Source organism: Bos mutus, chromosome 22, assembly GCF_027580195.1.
Source record: "Bos mutus isolate GX-2022 chromosome 22, NWIPB_WYAK_1.1, whole genome shotgun sequence".
NCBI classification, from domain to species: Eukaryota; Metazoa; Chordata; class Mammalia; order Artiodactyla; family Bovidae; genus Bos; species Bos mutus.
Window position 1 is genome coordinate 68,656,936 of NC_091638.1, and position 22,149 is coordinate 68,679,084.

A 22,149-nucleotide genomic window follows, 5' to 3' on the forward strand; every position below is an offset into this window, starting at 1 on the left:
CATTTCCCAGCAGCCAGAAGGTTGGACAGGAGGCCTTCACGCTCCCAGGTGAATTTTAGATCTATCCAGGAGTGCCCTCCTCACCACCACCCCCGCCACTTTGGTGTCCTGATACCGGTTACATAACAATCACAGTCTGCAGAGCTCTGACATCACCCACTGAAGATTCTCACCAGCCTGGACAGCCAAGGGGACCTATGTGTGGCCCAGGATGATGGTGGGGGAATGAGCCTAACGGAAGAGCCAGGAACTGGTAAGGGCAGGAGGCACAGGTCAGAGTAAAGCATGGTAACTGGTGGTGACCCAGAGAGGAAAGCGGAAGTATTTGGGTTTTTTAATTCCCCCTGAGTTCCCACAAGATTTCACTGTTGCCCCACGTTTCCCCTCCACCCTACATAGGGAATTTTTGATTAACTTCCTCAAAACTCAAAGTGCCAGAGGGCCTAACTTCCTCTTCACCCCACTTCCCCACCCTCAGAAGCAGCCTCTTGAGGGAGGTGGTCTCTTCTTCCTCATGTGTTCTATGTCATATGTGTCCTCCACTGCTAGTGTCCAGCTCCCAATTCCTGGCCTGCGGGGAGCTCAGGTCTCTTGCGACGGCTCAGACTTTCCCTACCAACCTCCTCCCTTCCCATTTTTATTTCCCCAGTCATCACCCCGCCTTGGATGGTCTACTCTCTCAGCTTTCTCCACTACCTCATTCCTGTCTCTCCCTCTCCCAGAGCAGATAAAGGACGAGGGGATGAGAAGGAGTGTCAGGGAAGCAGGGGCGAGGGGAGGAGGCAAGGAAGGGCAGTGCAGACAGGAGGCGCATGGCACCCGGGGTTCTCCCCTGCTTCTGGGGATTCTGAGTGGGAGAAGGAGGGCCGCCCGTTGAGGGAGCTGCGGTGGGGCGCGTATTCAGAGTACTGGGGTGTCCAACTGGGAATCTCGCGGGGGAGGAAGACGTGCAAACCCTGGGACGTCCGCGCGCCGCACTTCGGACAGCCGCCTTCGCGACCGCAGCACTTCCGCGAGCCTCCCCACAAGGGGCGGGGCGAAACAGGTGCGGTTGCCACGGCACCCGGGCCAGGGCAGGTGCGGAGGGGGGCGCCGCAGCGGAACTAGCGGCGCTCGCGAGATTTGCAATCGGCCAATGAGAGGCGGGGAAGGGGGGGACGTGGCGCGGGGCGCGCGGGCGGGGCTCCTCCTTCCCTCTCCCAGTTCCCCGCGGCCCCGAGTGGCGGCGTCGCGCGGCCGGGCCTTATAAAGAGCGCACGGCTAGGCGCGCGTTCCACTGTGCAGAAGGGCACTCGGCCGGCCGTGCCGTACGCCTGCGCAGTGCGGGCCGCTCCCCGCCCCCCTGCCCCACCGCCCCTTAGCCGGCCGGCTCGGCCCAGCCTCGGCTCCGCGTCCTCGCTCGGCTCTCAGCAGCCCCTTTGCCCTGCAGCAGCCAGCCCGGTGTCCAGCAGCATGTTCAGCTGGGTCAGCAAGGATGCCCGCCGCAAGAAGGAGCCGGAGCTCTTCCAGACGGTGTCCGAGGGGCTGCGGCAGCTGTACGCGCAGAAGCTGCTGCCCCTGGAGGAGCACTACCGCTTCCACGAGTTCCACTCTCCCGCGCTGGAGGACGCCGACTTCGACAACAAGCCCATGGTGCTCCTCGTGGGCCAGTACAGCACGGGCAAGACCACCTTCATCCGGCACCTGATTGAGCAGGACTTCCCGGGGATGCGCATCGGGCCCGAGCCCACCACCGACTCTTTCATCGCGGTCATGCACGGCCCCACCGAGGGCGTGGTGCCGGGCAACGCGCTCGTCGTCGACCCGCGGCGGCCCTTCCGCAAGCTCAACGCCTTCGGCAACGCCTTCCTCAACAGGTAGCTACCCCTCGACGCGGGGTTGGGGGGGAGGGAGGCGCCGGGGTCCCGACTGTCCAGTGACCACTGCCCCCGCTGCTCTTTGTCCGGAGCCCCCGTGAGACCCCTCAGCGACCACACCCCGGAACTGGGTTCCCTGCCACTTTCCAAAGAAAACCCTTACCAAGGGGGTCTGCGAGTAGGTGTCGCCGGCTCCCGCGGCTCTGTCTCCCCCCGCACCCCTCCCCCGAATTTCCCAGGTTATCGGTTTAACTCCCAACCCCCAACCCTGGCAGATCCCAGACGCCTCACATCCCTCAGGTAGTCTTGGTTTCCACCTCCTTCCCTAAGGCTGGGCGCACCTAATTCATTCAGACCAACCCCCTCACCCCCTCCCTTCAAGGGTCTGTTTCTTAAGTGTCCTGGAAAAATACAGTGAAACTTTTAGCCATTCACTTTGCTGGTGTGGTGTGCCTCCCTGGAGACCGGTGGTTTGTGGAGGAGGGACCGGGGAGATCTGCTGTGGCCTGCTGAGTTTGGGGCGGCCTGCAGAGGCAGCAGACAGAGGGGAGCACCAGCACTTCTTCCAGGGGCAGCTCTGAAGGGCCTGTGCTGCTTTAAAGGTTTCTGGGGTAAGGGTCTGTGCTGCCAGGCCGTGGCCCCTGGAGCCCTGGAATGAGATTGCAGCCCCAGTAAACTCCCTAGGATGTTCTCTAACCTACTTGGGCCTCTGTTTCCCAGTTAAATGGGTAAATGAGAGTAACCCTGTAGAGGTCTGACCTCAGGACCCTATGAATGAAATACATCAGCCTCCTTCTCAGGAGCGCTACAGCCTGGTTCATTTTTCTCTAAAAGAACTCAAGGTCCCGGCTCAATGGGTATTCTAAAATCCCCCACCTCCTACGCTCCCAGGGGACATACCAAAGGACTTCACGAATCTGTCTTCTCTGCCAAACTCCATTAGAGGAGTGACTTTACATGCCTTTCAAAGTCCCTTCTGGGGAGGGGCCTCAGAAGGAATCCCTGACTCTTGCCTTCCAGAAGGTCCCCGCCCTGTGTGATCACATTCCTTTCCAGACACTGTCCAGCCCCACAGGGTAGATCAGCTCGACCTCGATCCCAGCCAGTGGCCAGGCCAACCTCCGTGTGCAGAGCTGACCTTTTAACCGAGAAGACAGGCGGGCTTCTGTTGTCTTTTTGCCTCTTCGGGGCATTTAAACCTGCCTTCCTGTTTCATGGCTTATGGTGTTGGTGAGTCAGGGCCAGAGTAGAGTAAAGCCCTCGGAGTGGGACTCCTGAAGAGGCAGGGTCCTCCTGGCCAGCAGCCCGCCTCGGAGAGATACTGGGGTCTGAGACCTGTACCTAAAGATGGGCAGCTGGCTGACTGTCACCTGGTGGGCGCCATACAGTCTTGTGGAAGGTTTCCCTGCCAGGCTGGGAATTCCGAGCACTCTTAGGTCTGCTGTCCCAGAGAAATGTGGGAGGCTAGAAGAAAGGAGTTGTATCTCCTTCTGCTGGCCTTAGGTGTCCACTGTTGATTGTGAGAGCAGACCTTTTTTGTAAGGAGAAGTGGATGTATGACCTCTTTTCTGAATTTGGAGACCTAAAGTTTCGGAGCTGGAAGGGATCTTAGACATCATCTCGTTCAGGAAACCGCTGCTCAGGGAGCCCAGCCGTTGACGAGTTCACCACCGAGCAAGTTAATGCAGCGCCCTTGCAGGGCCGATTGTCTGCCTTTGTGCAGCCAGTTACCTCCTCCTGCTGCTTCTCGTTGAAAAAAAAATAAAAAACCAGTGGTTCAGGAATGCGGGTCGAAGAGAGGCACCCTGACTGTCTGTGCTGGTGCCGCAGGACCCCAGAGCCACGCTTTTATCTCCTTCTGCCACCGCTTCATCGCCAGAGGGTCCCAGAACACTAGCGACCTCACCGGAAGGGGCTCGTCAGCCGCGGGTGGGGATGTGGGTTTGCGCTGGAGCCGAGGCCCGAGCCGTGTCAGCCCGCGTAGTACACCAGCGCCGCCGGCCAGCCGGGGCACACAAAGGGGGCTCTTCACTGGCTGACACAGCCTCTCCCGCACCCTTAAAGAGACTCATTGGGTCATGGACTTGACTTTCCGGCCTCTTCCCCCTGAGTGGCTGCTCTAAGACTCAAATCAGAGCCAGGGTGCAGCCCGGGTACTTGTAACTGGTACTTGTAGCTCGAGATGAAATCAGCACATCCTTGTTGGTGAGAAAATGGGATGGGACACGTCTACACTGCCCGCTCCCTTTCGTGTTTTTGGCCTCACTCTCCGGGCTTTGCAGCGCACCTGATCCGTACAGATGTCAACTTACTGGCTAGGCTCTTGACAAGGCCGTTTTACGTGTGTTGCTTCTCAGAGCCAGCTGAAAATCCTCCCGTTTTGGTTTTCTCTCCGCTGACTCCTTCCCTGGCAGGAGCACCAGGTCGTGCGTTTATTTACAGCATATGTGCTCTGCTGCTGGCACGGTGAGGATGAGGCCCAAGCTTTCTTCATCCTGAGAGTCAGCTGCTTCTGCTCGGTTGTACCTGCAGGCAGCACCTCTTGCCCCCGGCCAGCTGCCCCTGGCCTGTGGGCTGTGGTCCCTTGGGATGGGGCCTCAGGGAGAAGCTAATCTCCTCAGATTCCTAGACAATGGGCCAGTATTTTCTTTGCTCGCAGTACCTTGTCTAGAGAAGTGTTTAGAGGACTTCTCTGTGTCCAGTCAAGAATCTCTGGTATCAGATGGGACAGTTCTGGGCTGTTCTGAGCTCGGTGGGAACTCAGGTACACAGAGCTGAGCCCTCGCCCGCGACTCTCTGGCTTCATTCTTCCCTGATCTGCTTCGACTTTCAGAGAATTTGGTGTCTGTGCTTCCCTGCCCCACCATCCACCAGCCTGTGTGGTCCCCTGGCTGTCGCTGGCTGCCCACTGCAGTCCTTTCACCCAAGCAGCTGGGTGGAAGGGAGGGCTGGCCCCAGCAGGTATAGGAAAGGACCATCTCTCTTGGCATGTGGAAGTTTAGCCAGGTGGCTGAAAATCTTAATATGCAATTCCAAGGTCCCAGTTGTCACTCTTTGCCTTCCTTCTGGGTTTGAATGGTGACTGAAGCTTGTGTGTGCAGTTTTCGCTAACACATCAGCAACTTGGAAGTTGAACTCTCGAACTGTGGGGGGAAGAGCTCAGTGAGGGAAGTGCTGATGTGGGTCAGTTGGAGCCTGCTGGTTGAATTCCCAGTTAAGACAATACAAGCAATCTGCTGGCCATCCCGGAAACTTTTTTTCTGGCCACACGGTATGCAGGATCTTCGTTCCCCTACCAGGGGTTGAACCTGTGCCTCCTGCAGTGGAAGTGCAGCATCCTCCACACTGAACCGTCGGGTTCCCACCCCTGGAAACTTAAGACATTAGAGAAACCTCCTTTAGGTTCCTTGCTTCTGAAAGGGAAGCCAGAGGCAGAGATGAGGGGAGTACAGAAATCACTGCTGTTTCACCCGGAGCAGCGATACCGAATCTTGACCGCGCTCTTCCGGGCTCTTGCTCTCGTGCAGGTTCATGTGCGCCCAGCTGCCCAACCCGGTCCTGGACAGCATAAGCATCATTGACACGCCGGGGATCCTGTCTGGAGAGAAGCAGCGCATCAGCAGAGGTAAGCAAACTCTGGCACAGCCCGGGGCGCCTGGTGTCATCAGACAACTTCCATCTGACGCCAGGGACACAGCCCAGAGGCTGCCCAAGGCTCTCCCAGCCTGAGTGAGAACGCTTTTCCCATCAGCCTTGCTATCTGCATGGCGGCTCCCTCTGCTGCGGTTATAGGCGTTGTCAGGGTAAGACGACAGCCAACTGTATGTGGTTTTCAAGTTTCCCAGCCTCTGGGGCCTTCTGGAAAAGGAGGGCAGGATCCTGGCTGGCTGTGAGGTCCAGGTACCCTGGTCAGCATTGCTGCTCTCAACGAGCCTCTGGTTCCCCTGGGGCTCGTTCACCTTAGTTTGAAAGCTTTGCCTCCCAGAGGTGGATAAATTCCTAGCGAGTCCAGCAGGACTGTGAGAGAACAGTTTGACTTGAAAGAGCGAGCCAAAAGGAGAAGCTGGCAGGGATCTGTTAAACATTTTGGGCTGTGGAAACATGTTTAAATTTGCTTAAATACTGTTCATCAGCAGCCTCCCTGGGTGCCGTGTGTGGTGGTAAGGTTTGCATGCTGAATATTAGTGTACCAGGCCCATTTTAGTTGTCTAAACTCCTGTCTCAACTTCGCCAAGCTTTTCTAAACATCTGGTTCAGGATGTGCCTGACCTGGGTTATATTTCTGCTGCTGTCTTTTTCTGTGGAAGGGAGGGGAGCCTCCGGGTTTGAATGCTTTCTGGGAGGAGCATGGGGGCCAGCTCGGAGCAGAGCCTGCAGCTGCAAATGTAAAAGTGAAACAGAATCAGCCTCAGAGGGGGTTAAGGACAAGTGGCCAGATTTGTTTATCATTAACTCGCAGACCTCTCCTGTCTCTCCCCCTTCCCCAGCAGGCCGCCTGGCATTAGTGAGCTTCACAGCAGAAGCCAGCAGCCTGAGATTTGGGAGGCAGTGTGTCTGTGAGGGGGTGGGGGCCCTGTTTTCAGTGCTGAGAAAGCCTGCTGCTGCTCTTTTTTCCTGGCTTGTGGGCCCCTGTCGATATGGGATTGCATCAGAACATGCTGAAACTGCTCTTATCTCTCCATCTGGTCTAAACTTTTAGGTTTTCCACCCCTGATGATAGTCACACATCTAGAGGTTCAAAAGAGCAGATTTGGGGGCCTCTTTGAAAGTGGCCAGGGCCAGTTCTTTCTTTCTTACTGCTGTTGTTGCTCCAACCTGGTTGTACGAAATGCCCGATAAACAAGGCTGTTGTCATTTGCCAAAACAAGCCTTGAGTATCTGATTAAGTTACTCTTAAAGAGAGAGACCCACAAAAGGGAATTTCTTCTCCATCTCCTTCCAGGACTGAGCTACTCTGGGGGAACTTTCTTTGAGACTCTGTAGAGTTCTGTCTTTAATGGCCTGGGGGAGTAGGCAGGGAGGGGGTCTCCTGACTGGGGGCTGTCAGGTCAGATTGGTCAGTTGATGTGAATGCATCTTTGGATAAGGGGTAATAATAGCTCATAAAAAGGGCTTCCCCAGTGCCTCTACAGTAAAGAATCCTCCTGTAGTGCAGGTAGCCGCAAGAGACACAGGTTTGATCCCTGGGTCGAGAAGATCCCCTGGAGGAGGGCATGACAACCCACTTCAGTATTCTGGCCTGGAGAATCCCATGGACAGAGGAGGCTGGTGGCTACAGTCCATAGGGTGGCTCAAAGTTGGACATGACTAAAGTGACTTGGCACGCACACACACATCCTCCCCAAGCACCACCTCTTATAACCTTCAGAGCTGGAAGTTAAGGTATTTAAGGAAAAGCATTTGGGGTTCTTGTGGCCCCTGTTGTCTCCTAAAAGGGAACTCAGAAAGTTTTCCACCAGTGCTGTGAAATTCCCCTGCTGGGCAGTTTTTGAAACTTCAGGCAGGGGCCTCAGAGCTCAGCTGACTGAGGAGTTGGGCGTATCTGCCTCTCTCTCGTTTTTTTCCAATATTTATTTGTTTGGCCATGCCGGATCCCCAGTTGCAGTACGCAGGCTCTTCAGTCTTCGCTGGGGCATGCGAGGTCTTCTTGCGGCATGTGAGCTCTAGTTCCCTGAGCAGGGATCAAACCCGGGCCCCTGCGTTAGGAGCGCAGAGCCTTAGCCACTGGACCACCAAGGAAGTCCCCCGGGTGTCTGTCGAGCTGCACAGGGTGCCCTGGCGCTGCCTGCAGGGGGTGTTTCCCTCCCCTGCTCCCCTTCCCTCTGCTTCCTCACCCCATCCGTAGGAAGGTGGGCAGTGGTGTCCGGACTTGCTGGCTGCAGGACAGGCACCGAGCGGGGCCTCAGCGTGCTCTGCAGTCCAGCGGCGTGCGTGTCACTGGGGACCAGGCCTCCCCAGCCCACCTGGTATCCATGCACATGGCAGATACTTGGAGGAAGACGCTAGCAGGAGACTGCTGTATTTCCCCATCATGGGCAGGAAGGAGGAGGTTGGCTTACAGATAAGTGCATCACTTTGATTGAAGGAGGGCTGTTCTCCTGTGAGGGATCCAGCTGATTTTATCCACTGTTTCTTTCCCTCCATAACTCTAGCGGTCTTAAAGTATTCTACTAAAAGTTGTGGGCTTCCCACGTGACACTAGTGGTAAAGAACCCGCCTGCCAATGCAGGAGACTTAAGAGACATGGGTTCGATCCTTGGGTCAGGAAGATCCCCTGGAGGAGGGCGTGGCAACCGACTCCAGTGTTCTTGCCTGGATACTCCCATGGACAGAGGAGGCAGCGGGGCTATAGTCCATGGGGTCGCACGAAGTCAGACACGACTGAAGCGAGTTAGCGCGCACTAAAAGTTACCAAGTTGGGATTTACTGCGGGTTACGTTTGGGGTCAGCGTTTTATCAGTGGAGAAAGGCCATCAGACTGGACCTCTTGGATGTGCTGGGTGTGGCCTCCGGGGTGGTGTCCTCCAGGTGGACACGACAGTGGTTGGCTTCTCCTTGGAGACCCCATTCATCTGTCACCGCAAAGGTCCATGTCCCCCGGCAGAGGAAGTTAGGGAAGGGCAGTGCGTTCCAGGCTCCCCGGTGGCCACCCCTTGTTCCCAGTGCCGACAGGGTGGAAAGCAGGTGTTTCCCTCTCAGAAAGATCGGGTCCACAGCACATGTGGGTCCCGGGCAGGCGGCAGGCGTTTCTGTGGTCTGCTGACCTCATTCCCTGGAAGTCGAGCAGCCTTCTGGAGGCTACAGTTGGCGTCACTTATTGCATTTACCTCCAGTTCCCACCCTGTTGGCCTGGCCCCTCCTGACTTTTCCCCTTTCTGAACGGTGCCTAGTGTGTGCAGGAAGTACTGGGTGGGGAGATAAGAGGTGGGTCCCGAGCAGGCCCAAAGCGATCAGGACCCAGCCCAGGCCCTGCAGGAGACGCCTGAGAAGTCCTGCAGGGAAGAGTAGGGGCCTCTGGGGGTCTTGGGCTGCCCCCCACCCCCTTGTGCTAATCTCCTGAGTGCCTCAAGATAAAGTGCTCTCATGTCAGCGGACAAAGGTGACCTGCGAGGCCAGCATTCATTCTCGGGTGCTGCCCCTGTGACTGATACAAGGCATTCCAGAGGGCACATGGGGCCCGCGGGGCTGGTGCCCGGGGCTCCCAGGCTGCTGGCTGCCCGCACAGTCAGGCAGGGCCTGGGCAGGAGCGGGTCTTCCCACGCCGGTCCTCCGTGGGCAGCGGAGGGAGGCGCTCGGTGGAAGCAGGGGCCGGCCAGGGTGGCCCTGCCACTGTCATGGCGAGGCTGGGAGCTGAGCCGTGCCTCCCCCGCCACCCCTCCCCTGTTCGTGGGAGTCGAGTCAGCAGGGACCAGTTGTTTTGAGTTGCATTAGGGCATGGAGCTCGGCCGGCCAGTGTCTGCTTTCTGCTTGACCTCTGTGCTAGGAACCAGCACCACTCGCCGGCTGCAGCAGCTGCCTCTCAGGAAGTCACTGCTCTTCAGATGAGGAAACGGAGGCTTAGCACCATTAAGCAGCCTAAGAGGACATGGGCCAGCACGTGCTGGCACTGGGATTCGAACCCAGCAGAGGCTTCAGTGTGTGGGAGGCCGGCACTCTGGGCTGAGGAGCTCTGAGAGCATGGCTCTGACAAGCCCTGGGCCCTGCTGTGCCGGGCTCAGCTCTCCGGAATGCGCAGGGTCTACCCTGTTTCTCTCCCCGCCTGAGACCAGATTCCAAGTCCAGAAATGGGCCTGAGGCTCAGGGCTTTGAACAGCAATGCTGAGATTTTGTTTTCGCTCCCTATTCTCTGCCTCCAGCTAGAAATCCGCCCCCACCCCCAGCTGTCCATGGATGGGACCTGGGAGCCCTAGCTAAGGCTGGGTTCTCACTTGCTCCCTGCTAACTGTCCCTGGATCCCAGGCTCTATCTAAGCTCAGGAGCCATCCCTCGCCTGCCCCGCCCCCTGACCACAGGTGGCCTTTCCTGCTGCCCTCTCCTGAGAGGCCCTGGCCCCGAAAGCTCACCAGGTTTTCTGTTGCCCGTAGAACGGCTCCATGAGCCTGCCTTGAAGCCTCGTGAGAGGCTGAGTACTGCATCCCTGCTGGGGCCCTAGGCAGGTGCTGCGCCCCCGGGAGCCGTGTTGATAGAGCAGGGAGAGCAGCACCAGCCTCCAGGTTCTCGTCAGCGGTCACAGGAATTTGCAAGTGTTAAGCTTTTGCCCTAGTGCCCGCTGCCCAATTCAGTGTTCCACAAATGTCAGCTGAATAAAAATACAGTGAAAAACCCAGGGATTCCCAGACTGTGATGAGGAAGGCCTTTCTCTGAAGAACATCCCGAGGAGGCTGGAGGAGGGGAAGCACTGACTCAGCAGGGATTTCCCTTCAGACTCCAGGACCTCCTCTGGGGGCCTGGCTTCAGCACAGCTACCTCCTCAGGGCCTTCCTCTCACTACCCCCCCACCCCCCGCCCCCCGCCTCTGTCCAGCTTTTGGCCGCTCTGCCCGTGGGGGAGTGGGACCAGCCCATGCTGGAGCCCCACCTGTTCCCGGGCAGCTGCCTGCAAACACTCAGTTTATATTTGGGGTACGAGGCATTCTTCACACATTAGAAGTCGTTGCCCACACAGCCGTCGGAATTTGAGCTTCTTGGGCCCAAAATACAAATCCTGTGAGTAAGAGATTGCAAACATTTACGGAGCGCTTAGGACGGGTCAGGCACTCACTCACTCACAGTCTCAGCAAAACTTGCCACCTTCAGGTTGCAGGTGAAAAAACGGAAGCTCAGAGAGTAGAAGGTCCAGGCCTGATTCCAGAGTCCATCCACCCTCTCCCCACCCCCTGCCCCCCTCCTCTGTTCTTTGTTGCTTATTTCTAGGCCGGATTTATTGAGGTCTGTTACACAGGGTAAAAGTTCAGCCAAGGCAGCAGTTGTATAGCCACTGCTGCCATGACCAAGACACAGAGTTTCCATCGCCCCCAGGAAGTTCCCCGCATGCCTTTGTAGTCCCTCATCCACATCCCGCATCAGGCAACCACTGATCTTTGCCCCAAGGTCGTGCCTTTCCAGAAAGTCATAGACAGAATCATACAGAACGAAGCCTTTAGTGTCTGTATTCTTGGACTTAGCGTGTGCTTTTGAGGCTCATCCGTCTTTGAGAGCCTGTAGTTCATTCCTTTTTGTAGCTACTACATCCTGGGCTATGGATGTACTGTAACTTGTCATCTATCTTCCCTGTTGAAGGGCATCTGGGTTTCTGGTTTGGAGCAGTTTTGAATAAAGCTGCTGTAAATGTTCGCGCAGAGTGCTGATTTTAATTTCTCAGTTCTCAAGGCACGTGGGGTCTTAGTACCGTGACCAGGGATCAAACCGCTGCCCCCGCAGTGGGAGTGCCGAGTCTTAACCACTGGACCAGGGAAGTCCCGGTTTCTCAGTTTCTTTTCTTGGACCCGTTCTCCCAGCCTCTGTGCCCTTCCCTTAGGATCTGTAGCCCCAGGGAACTCTGAACAAGTCCTCACGGTGTGTACTCTTTGCTCTTTAATCTCTCGTGTCCTCCTGCACCCCTTCCTCCGGGCCCCAGCGCGGGTTAAGCATGTGTGATGGGAGCTGTGGCAAGAAACGCCGAGGCCCACGCAGCTTGAATGGCAGGAAACAAAAATCGACTGGAGACAAACCCTCTATTGTTTGCATTCTAGAAACTTCTGGAATAGCTGAAGCAGCTTCCCCCCCCCAGCTACTGGAACTACCTGTGTTTGGAGGATGCTGGGCTGGGGCGAGGCTGAATCCCAACTCTTCCCTCTTCTCTGTGCTAGAGGGTGGGGAGCGAGACTCTTGACTGGAAGGCAGACCCCATCAGGAGGGAGGCAGCGCCACAGGGGCAGAACCCCTGGAGCAGCTGGGACCTGCAGGAGGCTCGCTGGGGACGGGGCCAAGGCCAGAGGGGCAGGCTGGGGCCTCCTGTCTATATGACCCATGTAAAATACGCATGAAAGTGTCAGTCACTCAGTCGTGTCTGACTCTGCCACCCGATGGTCTGTCCATGGAATTCTCCGGGCAAGAATACTGGAGTGGGTTGCCATTCACTTCTCCAGGGGATCTTCCTGACCCAGGGATCAGACCCTGATCTCCCGCACTGCAGGCACATTCTTTACTGTCTGAGCTACAGGAAGTCTGAAACATGCATAGCATACGGTTTACCATTTCAACCATATTTTAAATGCACAGGTCAGTGGCTTTAAGTACGTTCCCATTGTTGTACAAATACCACCACCATCTTTCTCCTCCATAAGTTTCTTCCTCTTCCCAAGGGGAAACTCTGTCTTCATTAAAGTACAGCTCCCCTCCCCATCTCCAGCCCCTGGCCCCCACCATTCCTCTTTCTGTGAGTTTGACTCGAGGCACTTCATACCGGTGGAATCATCCCCCGTGACCAGCTTGTTTCATCATTTCATAATGTCTTCAAGGTCCCGGAACTTCCTGAGCCAAGCTTGTCTCTTATCAGCATGGCGTTTACTCACACTGCAGGCTCAGCCCTTTCTTTCCAGCTCAAACCCTTGGCTGTGTGTTCTGTGTCCTTTGTGGGTGTCAGCACCCCCGTGACCGTCCTCCTGAGATGCACGAGGCTGCAGCACGGTGTCCACACCCGTGTGTGGAGCGTGGTGTCCTCCTCACTGGGCGCCTTCCTGCTTCTGCTGGGGTTGCCGTGTGTTAGGCCCGATCCTGCCGCCAAGGCTGACCTCTAGGATGTCCCAGAGCCTGGAGCTCAGTGCTTGGGGCAGTGTTGGGGGTGGAGGGCTCCTCTCTGGACATGTCCCTGGTCCCAGGACTTGTCACCTCCCGCTAAGCCCCTTGGCACAGAACGCAGACTCAGTCGCTGCTCTTAGCATCCCTGATGTAGGTCGGTCCAGCCCTCGGTGCCCGTGGAGACACACAGGCTGAGGTGTTGGGGACCCCTGCCGTGGCCGCAGCCACATGGTAGGACGTGGTCCTCCACCTGCGATGACGTCTCTCGAGTCTGAGCATTGAGACCCTGTGCATGACCTGTGAGCGTGCTTGGCCAGCCACCCGGTCTCTCTCACCAAAAGTGTGAGCACTTTCCATATAAACAGGAAATTTCATTCACCTGCAAAAAAATGGGCTTCTTCGCTCTGTTGGCTCCAACTTGAGATGTTGGCGAGTAGCTGGGTTTGCAGGCAAGGCCACGCTCACTCTGGGTGGGGCTGGTGGACCTGGTGCCTCATTCAGAGGCGATTCCTCCTCCTCCTCTTGTCTTCCTCCTCCTGCTTTCTCTCTCTTCCTCCTCTCCCCCAATCAGATCCCCCCACCCCCCACCACTGGGGGACTGGAGGAGTGAGGCCAAGCTGCGTGGAGTCCGGGGGTGATCTCAGCTCCCTGCATGCCGTCCTGAGTCCCAGGCCAAAGCTAACTGGGCCTCGAGCCCAGCCCATCAGGGCGCCTCTCTCCCAGCAGCTCGTTTTTGGCATCACCGCCTCCCCAGCTGTGGGACTCGGGTCGTTTGGACTTGTGGTGGTCTGAGGACGAACAATGTGCCGAGGTGAGAAGTGGGGCCTCATTTTTGCCGAGAGGGAGCAGCCCTTCAGTCCTGAGTCATCGCCTTCTCAGCACTGACCTGCTTGTTCCCAGAGCCGGCCATAAAAGGCGGTGGCCACGAGGCTGGGGCTGGCCCGCTCTCTGCTCCTCCAGGGCCCTGGGGACCTTGTACTTTGGAGCCCGCAGCCTGGTGGTGGCGGGCGGGGGAGCGACCGGGCCCTCACCCTCTGCCTTCCTACACCCTCTGAGTGCAGGGAATCTGGTAGCCTGGCCGTTCCTTCATCTGCACGGCCCCTGGAAGGCTGATGGCTCCCCTGCCCAGGCTCAAGTTCACATTCACAGGGGCTTTGCTGTCCCCAACTCCGCCTCCCTCCCCCGCTGTTCAAAAACTGGAGGTGGCCGGTGGGCGGAGCCTCCCATCAGAGCGTCCTGGTTCCCACCCTGTCCTGTGGTGGAACAGGTTGCCCTGGCCGGGCTGCGTGCTAAGTCGACGGAAGCCGTGCGTTTGGGGTTTCCCTGAAGTTCGGCGTCTTCCCACAAGGACCAGTGCCGGCCTCTGGCTTTGAGCCAGGCTGACTGGTGTGTCGCCCTTGGTTCCTGATCAGTGACGCACCCCAGTGACTCAGAACCTCTTTCGGGGGCCCTGCCGCCTCTCCCTGGCCTGAGCCTACCCAACCGGCATTTGGTGCCGGGGCCTGTGCTGGGAGTCCATGTAGTCCTCCCTGTGAACTTAGGAGAAGGAATTGTAATTTGACTGTTACAGATAAAAAAAAGTGTACTCAGAAGTTAAGAATTTCGGGTCACAGAGTCAGTGGCCTGAGCTGGGAGTGAACTCCAGGGCTTTCTTACTAAAGGCCTGCGTTGTCTCTGCATGTCCAGATGCAGAGGCCTGCGTGGCTGCTGCTTTGGGCAGGCAGACAACCCTGGAGCCCATTTGAACTGGGGGCCGGGCACCCGGAATGTTTGTCTAACCAGGCACAGCTTCACTGCTGGCACGCCCCACACGGCCCGGTTTATCTTAAAGCATCCCCCGCCCTGGGGGAGTGTTCTGGCTGGAGGGGAGGCGGCCTGCAAGGCTGGACTCACGTTCAGCCCGGGAGGCTTGGCGGGACGGCTCAGCCCACGCCTTACAAGAAAGCAGGGAGGATGCCCTCTCTGTGGCACCGTGAGCCACTCTGGGCCTTTTGTTGACACTTGGTCCTTTCCTTTGCTCTCCCCCTCTGCCTGCTCCTCTTCTGCTCCCTGCTGTCTGGAGAAGGCCTGTTTAAATCCCAGCCTGGTTGGGGTGGGGAGTGTGGGTGCAGGTCTGCAGTAGAGGGGGCTGGTTTTTGGCCTGTTTCTGGGCAGTGTCCCAGGCCCTTCTGTACAGGAGTGCTTTCTCTGGCACCTTCTCAGGGGCGTGACTGTACTCTGGGAAGGATACAGTGGTTCCTAGGAGGGCCGGCCTGCATTTGGGGTAGCTTCTGGCCAGCAGGTGAGGAACAAGGGGACTTGCCCAGAGTCACGCAGATAGTGGCGGCTCGAGGGCTGGGACCCAAGCTTCCCAAAGACTCTTGAGCCCTTGTTTCCATGGTCTTCCTACCACTCCTTAGTATTCCTAAAAGGTAAGCAGAATTTTTACTTTTTCTGGGGACAGTACAGGTAGAAGCATTTTGAGGTGGCATAATTGTAAAAATGTGTTACAATTAAACCACTATTGCAGAGACTCACAGATCCATTGGCTTCAATGAAGCATCTGATAGTTTGTGTGAAATACGGTAGTCCTGAACCCACGGTAGGTATTCCAGCTCCTGTCCTCACACCTGCATTCCAGGCCTCAGGGAGGGAGACGAGGAAAAAGGGCTGGTGCACCTTTTCGTGGCTTGTTCGTTTCTGCAGCAGAGAGGCTGGGAAATTCAGTCTGAAGCTGGGGGACCGGGAATTGAGCTGAAACCAGACGGTTCTGTCAGCAGTGCAGCCGCAGACCAACAGCCTTAATTGTTGGTGGGAAACAGCACAGAATAGAGTCGGGAACTGGGGCTTAGTCCAGCCGATTCATTTTAGAGGGGGAAGTGGTTTGCAGCACTTCATAGGTTTATAGAGCAAGGGTCAGCAAATATTTTCTCTTGGGGTCAGAGCGTTCAAAATCACTGGCTTTCCAGGCCTCGTGGTCTCTGCCACAGCCACACCCCGCTGTCATAGTGCAAAAACAGCCAGAGGCAGTACAGGTGAGCAGGCTGCGTTCCGATAAACTTTATGAAACAGGTGGAGGGCCACATCCGGCCCCTGCGCTGTAGCTTGCCAACCCCTGCTGTAGAGAATGCATGGCGCTCCTGAAGCACAGGAGCCCAGCATGGAGCCCTGGACAAGCGGCAGCGGCAGGTCTTCCTGCTCTTACCTGTGGCTGCCATCAGGGGCGCCCAGCTGGGAGCGCCCAAGTCTGCCCTCACCGCCTGGTGCTGAACTGTGCCGCTCGCTCTCCTCCTCGCTTTTGCCATAGTTGTTCCCACTTTAGGACTTGGACTTCATGAGTTTCTTTCCATTATTTGGGCTTTATTTTTTTGTATTCCATTTTTTTTTCCCTATTCCATTATTATGGGCTTCCCTTGTGACTCAGCCGGTAAAGAATCCGCCTGCATTGCGGGAGACCTGGGTTTGATCCCTGGGTTGGGAAGATCCCCTGGAGAAGGGAAAAGCTGCCCACTCCAGTATTCTGGCCTGGAGAATTCCATGGACTGTATAGTCCATGGGGTCGCAAAGAGTTGGACACGACTGAGTGACTTTCATTTTCCGTTATTTGTTTGTAAAGCACCTCTCAGTGCCATATGCTGCATGGGTGAGGGCGCTACCATGGTGGGTATGGAAGTAGGGGGTGCCTGACTGACCTGCTGCCCGCAGGGTGCTGTGCTGTCCACAGGAGTCCCTTCTGGAAACTTAGGGTAAGAAGTGCCAGGCCAACTCAGAGATGGGAGCCATCAGACCCCCAGAGCCCCTGACCCACCCTTTCTCTTCCGGCAGGGTATGACTTTGCGGCCGTCCTCGAGTGGTTTGCCGAGCGGGTGGACCGTATCATCCTGCTCTTTGACGCCCACAAGCTGGACATCTCTGACGAGTTCTCAGAGGTCATCAAGGCCCTCAAGAACCACGAGGACAAGATCCGTGTGGTGCTGAACAAGGCCGACCAGATTGAGACGCAGCAGCTGATGCGGGTCTACGGGGCCCTCATGTGGTCCCTGGGAAAGATCATCAACACCCCCGAGGTGGTCCGGGTGTACATCGGCTCCTTCTGGTCCCACCCGCTCCTCATCCCCGACAACCGCAAGCTCTTCGAGGCCGAGGAGCAGGACCTCTTCAAAGACATCCAGTCTCTGCCCCGAAACGCTGCCCTCAGGAAGCTCAATGACCTAATCAAGAGGGCGCGGCTGGCCAAGGTAGACTGTGGGGCGGGCGGCCGCGGGCCAGGGCGCTCTGGGGTGTCAGTTCGGGGCCCTGGGACTGGGTGCCCCAGACCCAGCCCTGCACTCGTTGGCCACACTGTGCCATGCCTCGTCTGAATCTGTCCTCTTGTGCACCCATGGGTACAACCTCTTCCTCACTGAGATTCCTTTTAACACATAAACATCAAAACAAGAAGATGCCACTCTACCGAGGGGCGGCCTGGGGAGTGGAGCGTGGGTGGGGAGCCGCTCGAGGCCTCATCGGCTGGCCCCCCAGGCCTGCCAAGCACTGAGGGCCTGCAGCACGTGCGGGGATGCAGTGGGAACTGCTAGGTTCCCAGCCTCCCGGCATCTGTCCGCCGCACAGGGGAAAGCAGAGGATGAAAAGAAAGCACGGTTTATTTGTATCGTCTTGGTTGCTACCAAGCAGGTGGCTGGGGAGCTGTCCTGAGGAGGGTGGACCAGACTGGGGGGACCCGGGCGGGAAGTGATGCTTCAGCTGGAACAGGAGGTAGTTCGTGGAGAATTGGGGCGCAGGCCTGCGGGCCCAGGGAAGCCACTGGGTGGCCTCCGCCCCAGAGGCCTTGCAAACCATCCCTGCCCTCTGTGGAAGCTCAGGGCCTGCTGGCGTCTGCGCACAGCATCTGAATTGCTCGAGTTGGGAGCCTCAGCGCCTGGCCGAGCGCTGCACAAGCCTCCGGTGTCTGGAAAGGGAAGGTTAATGCTGCCAGTGGGCCCTTCAGGCATCGAGGAGCAGAGCATGTTCCCTGTGTGTCTGTGCTCACACGGTCAGTCGTGTCCGGCTCTTCGCGACCCCATGGACTGTTGCCCCCTGTGCTCCTCTGTCCGTGGAATATCCTAGGCAAGAAGACTAGAGTAGGTTGCCATTTCCTTCTCCAAGGGATCTTCCCACCCCAGGGATGGAAACCATGTCCCTCGAGTCTCCTGCTTTGGCAGGCGGACTCTTTACCACCGGATCAATGGCATATCCTCTTAGGACATATGATTTTGAATAATGCCGCATCATGAGCATCTCCAGGGGCAAGCCCTGTCCTGGGAGAGCCGGGCACCCCCCCAGGCAGTGCTCCTGCCCCCGCGGAGCCGACTGCCTGTGTGTAGCCCAGAGGCTTTGGCACTCTGTTGTGGGCCAAACAGTGACTCAGGACACCCACTGTCTTGAGGCCTGAATTCAGGTAGCTCTGAGTACTCCCTGTCCCAAATAATGGGCAGTGACCCTTCATCCTTCACCTCTTGGTGTGTCTCCACCCTGGTTACCCAGAGTGCCCCAGGACCAGTAGACTGGAGCTTGCTAGAAGCATAGGTTTCTAGGCCTCAGCTCTGCCCTATTGAACCGGAATCTGCATTTGGACACAGTCTCCTGTGACCTGCTATATGCTTAGTAAAGAGGGAGAACCCTGCCCTGGAGGACTCAGGGCTGGGCTAAGAGAACCCCGCCCTACAGGACTCGGGGCTGCTCGGTTCTCTAGCTGTCTCACTTCTGGAACCTTCCTGATGGTGAGCTAGTTCTGAGAAAGGAACCCATTAGAACATCCATGTAAGTGGCTCCTGGCCTCAAGGGACAAGTGGTGTCCTGAGCTGAGGAAGAGAACGGTGAATGGAGGGGAGTGCTGGCCTCCTGTTTCCAGTCCAACTTCTGCTTGGTCACAGGAAAGGACCACGCCACCGCTGCCCCGCTCCCTGCCCCCCCTGCCCCCGCCCCCGGTCCCAGCCTGCCATCCAGCCCCACTCCTGCAGGGTTCTTGCTCAGCCTCAGGACAGAACGAGGGGCAGGCTTTGGGCCCCTGCTTGTTCATCTGCAGAGATGGTGTGTAATGGCGTGGCCCTCGGCACATTGAGTCACCCTGCCTGGAAAGCCCCAGCCTCTCCAGTCTTGTCCTGCACCTGCTGTTGTGAGACTGTTTCCTTTTCCTGGACTGAGTTGCTCAGTCTCTGCCAGCCTGTAATGAGCAAAGCTGTGACTGTGACCCTGTGACCAACCTGCTTCCCTCGGGCAGTTCTCAGCCAGGTTTCAACCCTGCAGGGAAGACAGGGTCAGGCTAGTGGAAGGGTTTTTCAGGGTGGAGTTGGCAGGTCTGGGAGAAGAGGGCGTAAAGTTGGCTGGCTGCAGCCCTCCTAGCTGGACGCTGCTTGGCAAGGCCATGGGATTGGAGGGCTGTGCTTGACAGGCTGCCAGCATTATTGCCCGCTGTAGGGAAGGGAAGGGTGTGCCACCCTAATTGGCAGGATCTATGTTAGATATACCCAACTAAGGTACTGAGTTAGATAAAGCCTGAAACATCTGAGAATATCCTTGTGGGAGTTTTCTAATCCTTAGTCATCCCAAGGCAGTCCTGATGATCATGCTGGGCATCACTTGATCAGGAGACGCCCTGAGAAGGTGTCCAGGAAGCACCTAACTCCGCCCCTTCCCTGTCTTCACAGGTCCACGCGTATATCATCAGCTCCCTCAAGAAGGAGATGCCCAATGTCTTCGGGAAGGAGAGCAAGAAGAAAGAGCTGGTGAACAACCTGGGCGAGATCTACCAGAAGATTGAGCGGGAGCATCAGATCTCCCCCGGTGACTTCCCCAACCTCCGCAAGATGCAGGTACAGCCGCCCCCGGTGCCCTGGGAGCGGGCTGGTGGGGATCGGAATGCAGACGGCTCGGGGCACCGGGAAGGTGATTCTGGAGGGAACCCCGGCTCCACAGGGTGGGGCCTCCCAAAGTGGAAGCAGCACCCCACCCAATCGGAAGCTGACCCGGGAGAGGTGGACCCGGGCCGTGACACCTCGCAGGGGAATGTGGTGACTCACCCAGAGGGGTAGGGAGAGGACGGGGCTGTGCCAGGCACCCCAGCCTCCTCCCAGTTAATTCTTGCCTCAGCCCTGCTAGGAGGGGGACTGTTTTTACCTCCGACTTAAGAGATAGGGGAGCCAGGATTGAAGTGGCTGGGCCATGAGGTGGAGCCAGCTCTTTTCCCTTGGGAACCCTTTGCTGCACCTGTGGCACCAGAGACCAGGAGGGCCTGACCCAGGCCTGTCCGCCCTCCCCTGCCCCGACAGGAGCTCCTGCAGACCCAGGACTTCAGCAAATTCCAGGCCCTGAAGCCCAAGCTGCTGGACACAGTGGACGACATGCTGGCCAACGACATCGCCCGGCTAATGGTGATGGTGCGCCAGGAGGAGTCCCTGATGCCCGCCCAGGTCGTGAAGGGCGGTGCCTTCGACGGCACCATGAATGGGCCCTTTGGGCATGGCTATGGCGAGGGGGCCGGTGAGGGCATCGACGATGTCGAGTGGGTGGTGGGCAAGGACAAGCCCACCTACGACGAGATCTTCTACACGCTGTCGCCCGTGAACGGCAAGATCACGGGCGCCAACGCCAAGAAGGAGATGGTAAAGTCCAAGCTCCCCAACACTGTGCTGGGGAAGATCTGGAAGCTGGCCGACGTGGACCGGGACGGGCTGCTGGACGACGAGGAGTTCGCCCTGGCCAACCACCTCATCAAAGTCAAGCTGGAGGGCCACGAGCTGCCTGCCGACCTGCCTCCGCACCTGGTCCCGCCCTCCAAGCGGAGGCACGAGTGAGTGCCCCGCCGCCAGACTCCGGCACCCAGTGCCCGGCCAGGCGGAGACTTGGTGGGGGGTAGCCCGCAGTTCCCAAGACCATAAAGACTGAGTGCTGTTTCCTCAGCTTGCAAAGGAAAACCACCATCTTTCTCTTAAGGCTGCTCCTGGGGAGGCAGGGGTGATACTCACATGTGAATGACGGAATTTTGTGCATAAGAACTATGGATATTTTTAATATATAACGTTAGAGGCAGCGTTCTTTCTTGCCTCCTCCTCTGTCTGGCAGCCCCGCGCACGCAGGGCCTCTGTCCTCCCGAGGCGGGGAGTTGCCTGGCTCACCCCTCCTGCAGCTGTGGCCTCTGCAGACAGGGACGCAGGGTCCCTGTTTTCTCAGGCTGAGTCAGGCCATGGCCCCCTCCCCGCCCAGTCTGGCCTCTGCCGCCTCTCGCAGATTCGGTTGGTTCTGTGCCTCCCTCCTTCCCTTCCCGAGGTGCCCTGGCCACAGGCCCTGCCCTTGCTCCCGCATCCCCCGATGTGGCATCACAGAAGCCAGGCCTGCTCCCCTTTTTGTGGGGAGTCCAGGGGCGCAGGGGGCATGGGGTGGAGAAAGTCTTCCAGAGAAATACGTAAGCTAGTTTTTCTTCGATCAAGTAACCCTTTTCGTATTTGACTGAATTTTCCGGTAACTTCCCAGCCACTTGTTCAGAAGCTGTGAGTTTTGTCTCCTTCCCCACACTCCAGTCAGGAGCCATGGGAGGTGGGGTGCGTGCGGAGCACACCCCACTGGAGACCCCAGAGGCGGCATTCCCTGCTTCATCCTCTCACTTCCCTGAAACATTCTGGCACCTCCCTGCCCCACTTTGGTGGGCGGCGGGTCCTCAGGAACCTAGTGGGGCTCGGTGCCGCAGCCCGGGTCTGGCGGCCAGACAGAGACCGGGGACCGTCCAGCCCCTACCCTCTCCCACCTGCCTTCCTCCTGAGGAGGGCTCCACTTGGACGCCATTAGAATGGCGCCCCCTAGGTTGAGTAGCGGGAAACCCGAGCCCACCGGGGCCATTGGACATTCCTGCGGGCCAGTGGTTGGCCTCCAGGGCTGTGATCGCAGAGGCCCTGTGGCGAGGGCAGCCGGCTTCCCACTGGCACACCCTCGGGGGTCTTAGGGACTGCTTCACTCCGACCTCTGACCTGGCCCACCCTCCCAGTGCTGCTCTCTAGGCCCCCACTGGGTCCGTGTCCCCAGGAACTGGCCTCGTTACTTGTAGCGGGCCTTGGCCCCCACCCCACACAGTATCAGGAGGATGGAGGCCGCTGCCTCGCCGGGAATTCACTGTTGAAGTTTCAGTGGCTTAACCACACTTGCCCGTGGAGAGAAAAAGCAACTGAAGACATGACTTTTTTTTCTCGCATTAAAAAAAGTTAAATTGTGCTGAAGCTGGCTTCTGGCTCTGAGATGTCTCTTCCCAGGGCCTGACCCCCACAGTGCCTGCCGGGGCGCTGGCAGCCAGGGGGTGGGGGCCAAGATACCAGCAGAGACAGACTGGCAAGCCCAGCAGGGTCAGGTCTGCAAATGGGGCCAAAAATCCCCTTTCCTTGTGCTCGGTGGGGGCTGAGCAGGAATCGTTTATTTGGGGGAAGGATGGGGTGAAGAGGTTGGGAGAGCCTCTGATGACTGGGGACTAGGCTTCCCCCACCCCCAGGGGTTGGGGGAGCAGGTGCCCCCCA

General features: G+C 57.7%; 1 protein-coding gene across 1 annotated transcript; it reads left to right on the top strand.

Annotated features, from left to right (window-relative positions):
* The first annotated feature begins 1,223 nt into the window (after window positions 1-1,223).
* On the top strand, window positions 1,224-21,858 carry EHD1 (EH domain containing 1). Its single transcript, XM_005894080.3, has 5 exons — window positions 1,224-1,856; window positions 5,384-5,481; window positions 16,439-16,851; window positions 19,300-19,464; window positions 19,921-21,858. The coding sequence occupies exons 1-5, from the start codon at window positions 1,453-1,455 to the stop codon at window positions 20,443-20,445; spliced, it is 1,605 nt and encodes a 534-aa protein (XP_005894142.3). The 5' UTR covers window positions 1,224-1,452; the 3' UTR covers window positions 20,446-21,858.
* Window positions 21,859-22,149: the final 291 nt, after the last annotated feature.